The following is a 10,704-nucleotide window of genomic DNA, read 5'->3' as shown; positions in this document are numbered from 1 at the left end:
ATCTCATAACCTTGTATTTGGGCAATGCACATAATGTGTAGAAGGCATTAGTCCCATATTCAGCCTGAGAAGAATTCAGCAGTGAGATCTCTCACTTCCTAGACAAGTGTTCTCACTATGCAGTAGCCTGCAGTAGCCTCACTTCAAACTGCAATAAAGAGAAGCTGAATTAAAGTTTGCAATTTGTGGCTTAACTACCCTTGCACTTTTTTTTAGCATAAGCTGTTATGTCCCTAGCACTGGACAGCCTTGCCCTGAGAGCAAAGGCCTACACAGTGCAGAAGAGAAAGTTAAAAATTGGACAACAGAGTGAAAAGGTAGGAGCTTTAAGTACAGATCTAAAATAAAGGAAGACTTCACTGCACAAGAGCAGAGACAACATTTAGTCAATGAGAAGTGAGCTGGAAGAAACACAAGTGGGAAAAGATGAATAAGGCTTTAAGGGAAAATGCCACTCCCCAGGCAAAAGCCACAATACAATTAGATCAACCATCCCCAACTGAACATAATAAACTCTTTCAGAGGAGATTCAGCTTGCAAAAGCAGTCTCTTCCTCTGTCCATTTCTCTAAAGGTATTTATTGCCAGCTGCTAAAAACCACTGAAGTTTCCTTTACTGCACATGTTCATAGACTTGAAACAAGCAGTACTTTAGAATCTTCCCTATCAATAGAAAGAATATAACGAAAGAAAACAAACCTACTTGTAGCCCCCCACTGTAAATTTCCAGTCCCTTTTAATGAAGTGAAAAGTTTTAGCTATTAAAAAATTTTGTGACCTCTGCAATGCTACAGAACACCGATACAAAATGTGAATAGTACAATATCTGTTATATAATATATATTTATATTTTAATATATTACATTTATTTCTACATAAAGAGGCTATAAATACTGTATACGCCTTATATTCATGGTTCCCAGCATTTGACATTATAGTAAGTACAAACAAAAAAATACTTATAAAAATACAAAAAGAACTCAGTAGAAATAGCTTTACACTTTAAAATCTTGTAGTCCTCATTGTGTCTATCAATAGAGTTCTGGGACTACATGAGCACAGGTAAGAAGTTGTCCAACAATTAGGCACAATTTCATCACTCGGAGAAGATCAGAGCTGCCATGAAACCAGCCACGGATTCCCAAGGCTACATAAACTGAGATCTCTGCCACTCCAAACAGACTTTGAGTTTTCAAAGTGAAAGAGTCAGACCTAAATCTGTGGGAGGGGGGATGAAATGAGAGGTAGGGTGCCCTTAGGATGCCCCACCAGAACCACAGAGCTTCCTGTGGTCCTAGGGTAAATGGCATTGCCTTTTCTCCCTGTTGCAAGTGGTGATTTGGGGGGAGGGGAATATTTTTTGCAGCAGTTTCAGGCAGCTCAGAGGCAGGCAGGCAGGCATTTGGCGTGAGTCAAGGGTGCTGGGGATGAAAGGGGAGCAGAGCCATCCTCAGAGGTCAGGCACGGCCCTGCCATTTGAGTCCCATTACTTGGCTCAATGCTCTGCCTTCTCCCTACTAACCAACTTCACTGAGAAAATGCAGCTCATGAGGACTTGTACAGCAGCCTTTTTCCTCTGCCAAGGACAGAGACCATCACCCCCACCTATATTTAGCCCAGCCTATGTTTAGTCTCAGGCTGTCAGTGAGTGCCAGAGCCTTGAGCTGGAGGTTCCTTTTTTTGTTTGTGAAGGTACAAGCAAGGAATAACTCTGAGAAACAAGAAGCCAGTGCCGTGCTGTTTCCTTCCTGGAGTCCAGCCACACAAGGGGAAAAACAAACAAAAAACCCCCACAAAAGCAGGGATGTGCCATTATTTCGTACAAGTAGAAACATTTAAGTTGAATGCCGTGATGCTGCCTGCATCAGGCAGATGCTCCACATATCACCAGGGTCAGCTCCTGCCATGGGGTTGGCACAGCCCACACACCACGGCTGGGGCTTTGCACCCCCAGCCACCAGCATCTCTTGAGGAAAGAACCCCAGTCTGGCACAGCGCAGTTTTGCTGCCAGATGCTTCTGCATCATCTTCAGGAAAAATAAATGTCTTTTCTTACGGATGCCATCTTTCAATACGTCAAACCTGAATACCACCAGCCCAGGCAATGAAGGCACATCCCAGGGGGAGCTGGAGCTGCCAGCTTCACCCTAGAGTGGCGCGGGGCTCTCGTAGGGGAGCCCATGAGCACGGCAGAGTGGGGGCGAAGCCTCCTGGGCACACAAGAGTTCAGTTTCCTCGCTGGAGTAGACGGTGGTGTCCATGTCATCCGAGTGGTATCCTGACTGGTACCCACTCGTCTGGTTGGAGGCTTCGGACATGACGGACTCGTTACTCTTGCTGGGCACCAGTGTGCTGCAAAAAACGGCCAGAAACAGGGCTGAGAGAGCTGTGGAGAGAGCTGTCTTCTGGAGGGCAGGTGGGCGACTCCAGATGGCAGCTGCTTTCCATCACAACAACCAAAGCAAAAGGCTGTACTTAAACCTGGCTTCGAGCCTTTTTAAACATGCATTTGATTATAAGGAGAAACCTTTTCATATGCCCTAACTTCACTAATGCATGAAAAAGATGTTTAATTTTATGACAATACAAGGAGTTAGATTGCAACCGCAGATGAAATGAAGAGAAAGCTTTTAGAGGCTTTATTTCAGCTGTGGTGCAATTGAAACTGCAGTATATCTTCGTCTGCACTGAAGTTGTTCTGGAAAAAAATAATTCCTGAGAAGCTCTCAGAGAGCATACGTGAGGTTTCAGCTCCATGAACACCACTGTGCTTCCTGTGAACTGCACAATGAAACCCCTGTAAAATGCTCTGAAAATACACCTAGATACACCCTGAAAATTTGAGTGTCAGCTATTAAAAAAAAAAAGAAAGAAAAAGCAAGCAGAAGACCAAAACCAAGAGTTCAGACAGGTCCTCGTGCTCAGTTTTGTGCACCAGCTCAGTACCTTCGAGGGCTGATTGATACTATTGCAGCTGATAAATACAAGTCCTTTCTGGGTGCTGACTGGGGCTTTCAAAAGCTGCATTACCTCTCCTCTCCTAATACCAAATGCAGATGACCAGGCATACCGGGCACAATTTTGGCTTTCTGGTTTTGAAAATACTTTAAGACAAGATTTTGTCTTCCAAACAATTCTACAAACCAATCAGTCTTCTGACATACTGCAGGTAAAAGGTCATATTCAATCCTACGAGCCTTACCTAAAGGGTATTTTCACTTGTTTTTCATTCTCTTCCAATGCCTTCAGCTCTTCAGATGCAAGAACCATCCCACTATCTGTCTGGTTTTCCTGCAAAGGTGTTGGAAATGCATTAAATGGAAAAAGATTAAAACCACAAAAAAAATGTATAATAGAAGGAAGAATGTATAAATAGACAAACTCACCTCCTGAACAACTTTTACAGTGGTTACCAAAGGGACATCTTCAAATGTTTTCACACTCACTGGGCGGCTTTTTCTCTTGCTACCTTGTCGGTACTGACTGCAAAGAAAACAAAACAATAAAATTCTGTGTCCACTATCCACAACTTGGCTGCAAACAGCACAATGATATCAGAACCCTTTTATCTCTCTTCAGAGAAGTTAATCCTTTTGTCAAAACATATTATGCAAACTTCAAAATATCTATTTATTGAAAGGGATGAACAGCCTAGAAAGTGCCATATTTCTGACCTTCTGCTCCTGACAATATTGATCTCTGAGCAAATTCTAAGAAATGACTTTGAGAAAACAGCTTCTTTCCTCAGTTACACTGAGGGCTTCACTTCCTGCAAGCTTTGCTTAGAAGTATAATAAACAGAGAAGCCTGGAGCACAGACGTGTGTCTCTTCCTTCGGACGGCACTTCTGAGACCCCTGGCTGGACCTAGGACAACAACAGCAGACTCAGCCCACTGCTGCCCTTCAGCCGTGGGGATCAGGACAGGGAGTGCTAAATCTCTCTTGAAGGCTCTTCTCCAAAAGAAGCCCTCTGGTTCAGGATGACATCCATAAAAAATATTGGACAAAACAATAAAATTTACTTTCATGGAGATACTAATACAGCAAACAAAACGGCACCCTCAGCTTTCTGCCTAAGTGAATATGGAATAAAATGGATGGTGTCCCAGTTAAACGGGGCAAATTTATGTTCTTAACAACTAATGAAGGAAAATCCATGGAGTTAGTAGAGTAAGCTGCATCCACTTGAAGTGCAAAGCTAGGGACAATTAAGAGTATCATTCACCCCATTTCCCAGCTTTGAGTCTAGCTATGCTGAATCCTGCTTATCTCCAACAGACATTTATTTAAACTGGTGGGGATTTTACAAGTTCCTTGTGTAGCCTGCTCAGGTGCTCAATCACACTTTAGAATGATTTTCAAATATTAAACCCAAGTATTTGCTGCAAATAAAATTTTTCCTAATGCTGGGACAATTATTTAACACCCTCTTTGGAGCAAATTTTCATATACTGAAAACTGATACTATGTTCCCTCTCTGTTTTCTCTTCCTAAACTTAACAAAACCAGTTTTTTCAAGCTCTCTGCACTGGCCATGTCTTCTGCTCCTCTGCAGTGGTATCTAATCTATTTCCCATCCAACACTACCAGGACCAAAACCATCAAATGGACAATCTAGTCCACTCACCCTCCTGGACAACCTGATCTTGTATGACTAGAAGTTTATTCCAGAACTTGCCTTCTAAGTTTGGAAGCTCCCTCTGTGCTTGCATTTAAATGTCCACCCAGGCACAGAGCTGCATGGCCAGCACTACAGTTTTCCAGGATGGTGAGGACTGAGAAGCCCAGCCTCTTGATCTGAATGACTTCCCAAGTATGGGAGCCTCTGCTCAGCCCAGACAAGAGCCAGCCTACAAGGGCTACAGTGAATGAGATCCTCTTGGTTAAGCAAACTACTGTGCAAATAGGACTAGAAACAGTGTGCAGGCAGAGAGAGGCCATGCATGGAGTCTGACTCCTGCTCGGTGGCAGTGAGAGCTCAGCTGATGTCCTCAGAGTATTTCCTGACATTTGTTTGCATTTTGTATTAGATTGTCCCATTAAGAAAAGGCCAAAAATGTTCTACAGGAAATCAAAATGCATCTTCTCTGCTATCCTCCAGGTCAATTATTCTCTCTAAAAATGAAACTTCGATTACTTTGACTTGATTTGTTCTTGATGAATCCATGCTGGCCATTTTTTAGTTATTTTCCTGTAGGCATTTACCATTATTTATCTGAACATTTATTCCACAATCATTCCCAGAATTCAAATTAAACTGATTTCAGAATTACATTTTTTCTGTTCTTTCTAAGAGTAGGCATTACCTTTACACTTTACACTAACTCTTCTATACCTCACCTGACTGTTTTTAATGACAATCTTTCAAGGTTCAGAAATTGCATATCTATTTACTAAGTGAAAAATGGCAGATGCTAGGACATCCTGCTGATTTTAATTTACATCAGCAATCTAAAAATTCTTAAATACTCTCCGTGTTTTCCCTGTGCTTGTTATCCTCCTCCAGCTTTGATTAAGAGATTATATTTATCAGCCTTTCCTCATAGTTAGTATTTTTGTGAAGATTGAAAAAGACATCTCTGAACAGATCAATCTTTTCTACTACCTATATAGCAAGATCCATGCCTACAAAATCGTTTTCAGCTACCAGAATATAAGAATAAAGCCCCTAAGCATGACTTAACCTCCTCACTTTGCCTCTCCTACCATGATTTCCACAAGTGCTTTCACAATCCTATAAGACGAGAAAAAAGAGATTCAAAGTCTCCTTCAAACGTTGACAGAGTGCTTTTACTTCTGTTCATAACAGGAAATGGGGACCAAGAAAAGCCATATAGGAAGTATTAAAAGTGGAAAATAAGTGTGATATTTTCAGTGTTAAATCATGCTTTTTTGTCTTTTAAACATGTATAGTTTGAACTGTCCCACTACTAAAACATGGGTTCAGCAGGATCATAAGTTCAACTGAAGTGTGAAGTGCATTGTGCCCACGTAGTCTTTTCTAGAACCACATAGAAATGTTCTCCTGCTGTACCCCAAACCATCGGGAACTCCGTCTGTGGTGAGTATGATACACGCAGTGAGGCAGAGGGCTCTGCTTCATGGAAACCACATGAAACCTGCCAACAGAGTCTGTCTCCACCCTGATGGTTGCATCCATCTCTTTCTATCCTCCTTCTTCTGAGACTGGATCGAGCAATCCAGAGCTCCCAGCATCTCAGTGGCTGCGCTGGATGAGAAAATGCCTTTCTCCCTTACATCCCAAGCCAGAGGTCCTCAAAGTGTCCAATATAAGCCCCTGAAGTGCTTTAGTACAAACTCCTTACTGGAAAGTCACCTCTGCCATGATGCCCAACAGTATCTACCATTATGGATGCCCTAGGAGCCCACCAGAAGCAAGCAGTGGACAAAAACCACGACAACACTATTTACATCGCGTTCCTCTTGGCTATCAATTCATGACCTACTTTCCAGTGTTTCATTTTAGGAGGAGAAAGGCCAGAGAGATTATTAATGACAGATCTATCATCATTAATACTCTTGGCAGCTGCAACACAAGAACACTGCAAACACAACTGAATTGGACCAGTAAAACCTTCTATATGTTCTGGTTCTTCAAAAACAAATAACAGATATTTTCATGTTTTTTGCTTTTTTTGTTTGTTTGTTTTTGAATGAGAATACCAAATCTTGAAAGGGTAGCAACATTAAAAATAAATAAGAAAATCACTAAATGGGAAGGTAAGAAACTAGCTTTTGCCTAAAAGCTTTACAAATTCCTTCTTATCCCTATGGAGAAGGTTAAATATGGACCAGGCAGCTGAAGTCTCTTCCTTTCATTTTCCCTTCCCCCAGCATGAACAAAACCTTCCCAGAGGCCCCAGTAGGATGTCCACCATATAAAATACCTAATTCCTGCTGTGTTGTCATAATGGAATTTAGGATCACAGACTTCCTCTTCCTCCCTACAGGAAGCAGGTGAAGTTGGGAGAGAGAGACCTGAATCCTCTTCCATATTCAGTGATACTGACAAAGGAAGGACAATGTAGTCTTTACCATCCTGTAGAATGCAGTGAAAAAATACAAAAAATAAATAGGCTACCGAGACACACAGACATAAACAGATACATGCACGTACATGGAGAATACATCAGCCCAACAGTGTGGGTGTTTCATTAAACTGTGAACAGTATACCACCTCTGCAGGAGCAGCTATATTAAAAGAAAAAAGTTTAATAAGAACCCCTTTCAAGCAGCTTTGAATTTAAAAATAATAGATTTTTATATGATTTACTGTAACATAATGTATAAACTGGACTTTTTATTGATGTCTTTGAAAAAATAAAAGTAGATTTTAATAATGTTTGAGTCCCAATGCCACAAAGAAAATGAACCTGATGTTTTAGAGGGGCAGTGTAATATGCATCATCACTGATAGACTAGAAAGGGAGAGTTTGTCTAATAGGGGAGCACACAGCCAAATAAATCCTCCTTCATTCAGTGGGCTCACATCTATTGCCCCGGCCTTGTCCACTTCCGTAGTTACTGAAGAGGAAGCCACAAGATGGAGAGCCTGAAAGGGAAGCCCATGTACCCACCTGGTCGCAGTGGGCTCTTTTACTGCAATGCCTGCACACAGGTCATGCCTTAATACATTCATTTGCGTGGAGCTGCTCACAGGCAATGAAGTTCTTGTATCCTTGTTTTCCAGGTTAGCCATTAAAAGCATTGCAGCCCACACCCTCATATACACTAAGATAACTATCTTTGGCACAGTAAGATCAACAGGAGCTACCTGCTGGAATGCGTCTGCAGCGTGCAGAGAAATCAGCAGCAGAGCAGGGAACTGAGCCTGTGCCAACAACTCCCCAGCAAAGACAGCAGTAGTGTCATGGGAAGGCTTACTGGCAGGGCAGAGTGACTTTTGGTTCCCACAACACAGCCTCCAGGATCTTTACACCGCAAGTCACTCTCTGCTAGTCAGAGACCCAGCTGGTGGTCAGTAATGGGAGCGGTAGAAGAAGCCCAGGCTCCGTGACAGCTCCAGCACACAGTACCCAACTATGGAATGCTGTGGTGGCTGGCAGAACAGGACAGATTCAGCTGGTGGTTTTAGCAAGCAGAGAATACAGTTCACGTACCTGACGGACGTTGGCTTGCAGTAAATTCCCCAGGTGCTCCACCAGCTCTGAAAAAGTTGGTCTCTGCTTAGGATCTCCATGCCAGCAATCCAACATTGTTTGGTACCTAGAACAACAAAACCAATTAAAATACCAGCATAAAGAAAACAGCACCTATTGCTTGCTCCTGCACCTGCTAGTAGTGTGGGGTAAATGTGGGCAGCTGGAAGGACAGTTTCTCACATTTCTGGTGTTGTATAATCTGGTGCTCTCATTCTCGTTCCTTCTTTCAGTCTTCTGCAAAATTCCTCATCAATTTTCACTCCAGGGTATGGTGATGCACCTAAAATGAAAGCAACAGTAATTTTAATGCATTAGACTCTTAAATTTTGGGATTCATTTTCAAGCAAATAACTTGTTATGGTTTGTGTTAATAAGACAATTTGGTGTATTTGGATGCATAAACAATTTATACTTATGATGGAAACAGCAACTGATTGAGTAAATGAGGCACATCATCACATACTGAAATTGCATGAAGAAGCATTTCAAGCCTATGTTCCTACATTTGCATTTTGAAGAAAATTTTGATATTTTATTTTGATGGAGAAAATATATAGGAATTTTTCAAGAAGTAAAAAGAAAATGCAACAGAGGATCCAAGAACACTTTGACTGTTTTCTTCAGACTCTTTTGTTTAAAGATGGTTCAGTAAAATTAAAGTGACTCACCTAACGAAAATATTTCCCACAGCAGAACTCCAAAGGACCATACATCACTCTGAATGGTATATACTCTATCAAAAATGGTTTCTGGTGCCATCCATTTTAGGGGTAGTCTGGCCTAAAAGAATTTTCATAAACAAAATGGTATCACAGTTTAGAAAAACACTGAGTTTCCACAAACTTCTTTAAGGGAAAAAAGGAAAAAAGAAGTCCTGATTTCATATTAATTCTCTATCAAACAGATAATCTGAAACTTACATCTCCTTTCCTGACGTAATCTGGGTCTTTGTAGATGTCTCGAGCCAAGCCAAAATCACAGATTTTGACCACATTATTGTCTGACAAGAGGATATTACGAGCAGCCAGGTCCCTGTGGATGCACTGCAAAGAGAAGTAAACAACTTCATATGCTGCCTGTCGTCACAGCTCCGTCCACAGGGCTGATCTCTTTCACATATGTGCTCTCCTACCCTCAAAGGCCAGATAATTCTTAAAACCTTTTAAGAAAAAGAAACCTCAGCATCAACAGTTGCTGATTTTAAGTGCTTTTTTGATGGTCACAACTGATTTGGCTCAGGGAGACTTGTGTTCCCAAGTCCAAACATACATCTGTTTATCCACTGTGCAGAGAGGGCCTTTGAAGTTAGCTAATTAATTATCCTAAGAAGCTGACACAAAACAGGTTCAGATCTGATTACCTTTAGATTTACTTAGGTTCACTCAAATCTGTGTACTCCACTATTTCTCTGAAAAACACCACACTAAAATGCTGACTTGATTCCAACACAAACTAATCTTTACTACAGAGAAAGAAGTCCACATCTCTACCTATGCAGAACAACAGCTTAGTTAACAACCAAACATTTCAAAACTCAAGCCTCAGTAGCCTGAAGTAAAAAAATCAGGCTCTGAAAGTGGCTACAGATTTGCTTCTAGTATGGACGGAAACTGCAGATTCTGGAAGAAGGTATTTTTACACACGCACATCAATCAAGATGTATGAAAGGCAGACAAGAGCATGTTTTTAGAAAAAGACTCTGAAGTCTGCTCTTGAACACCTAGCCTAACACTCCAGAGCAGTGTTGTATTTCCTACTTCTATTTTCTTTTCCCATTTCTAAGTATCTTTTGTTTCTATACAGCTGCAGGCAATTCCTCACTCTTGCTGGAATTGTCATCCTTTGAAATATGTGCTCTACATATTTAGGCTCAAACCACAGAAAAATACTTCTAGAAGGCCAAAATGCAAGTGAGGTGCTGTTGACTGCCAGGGTGTCTTCCACAAGAGATTATCCAAGGAGTCATCCATGAAGTTTCGTAGCTGAGTATCATCTCTTCTCACATTGCCCCTCCAATCCCAGTGCACAAGGTACAAGCAACCTTTTGCTCCTCAGAGAAAAATCTTTTACTCTCATTTAGCTCCTGTTACCAGGGATTTGTCCCTAATTCCTTTAACTGTCCTTAGAAGTCAGCTCCCCTCCTCCAACCACTTAACCATTCTTCTGTGAAGTGGTGGCCCATAAACCTTATACAGATCACTAACATTTGTGTCAATAAATGCACACGCTGTTTCCCTCTGTAGCATTAATGATTTGGGTATGTCTTGAAGCAAAAAGAAAATGTTGCGGGTGACTGCTAGTCCAAAGATGAACATGCTGTTTCCTTCTATAGACCTACAGCATTACTTCCTACAGTCAAATAAATAACATGCCACTCTTCCTGAGAAGTTCCTTACTTTGCGTGAAGCCAAGAACTCCATTCCCCTTGCCACCTGGAAGCTATAACAGATGAGGTCCTCCATGGTCAAAGGGTTCTTGCAAAGGTCTTCAGGACCAGCTGCAAAGAATCAGATGACAGTCA

At 41.6% G+C, this 10,704-nt stretch overlaps 1 protein-coding gene across 1 annotated transcript in view; it reads right to left on the bottom strand.

Annotated features, from left to right (window-relative positions):
• Positions 1 to 562: 562 nt before the first annotated feature.
• The window catches only part of KDR (kinase insert domain receptor), a 30,908-nt gene continuing 20,766 nt past the window's right edge, over positions 563 to 10,704 (bottom strand). Inside the window, exons 22-30 of the mRNA XM_069014091.1 lie at positions 10,580 to 10,680; positions 9,104 to 9,226; positions 8,852 to 8,963; positions 8,364 to 8,463; positions 8,142 to 8,247; positions 6,909 to 7,060; positions 3,386 to 3,482; positions 3,202 to 3,290; positions 563 to 2,351 (exon numbers count right to left, since the gene is read on the bottom strand). Of these exons, the coding sequence (XP_068870192.1) occupies positions 2,147 to 2,351; positions 3,202 to 3,290; positions 3,386 to 3,482; positions 6,909 to 7,060; positions 8,142 to 8,247; positions 8,364 to 8,463; positions 8,852 to 8,963; positions 9,104 to 9,226; positions 10,580 to 10,680 (1,085 nt within the window). The 3' untranslated portion in view covers positions 563 to 2,146. The remainder of the gene's footprint in view (positions 2,352 to 3,201; positions 3,291 to 3,385; positions 3,483 to 6,908; positions 7,061 to 8,141; positions 8,248 to 8,363; positions 8,464 to 8,851; positions 8,964 to 9,103; positions 9,227 to 10,579; positions 10,681 to 10,704) is intronic.

Source organism: Aphelocoma coerulescens, chromosome 4 (assembly GCF_041296385.1).
Source record: "Aphelocoma coerulescens isolate FSJ_1873_10779 chromosome 4, UR_Acoe_1.0, whole genome shotgun sequence".
In the NCBI taxonomy this organism is placed as follows: domain Eukaryota; kingdom Metazoa; phylum Chordata; class Aves; order Passeriformes; family Corvidae; genus Aphelocoma; species Aphelocoma coerulescens.
The sequence above is the reverse complement of the archived record's forward strand: the minus strand, read 5'-3'. Positions and strand labels throughout refer to the sequence as shown.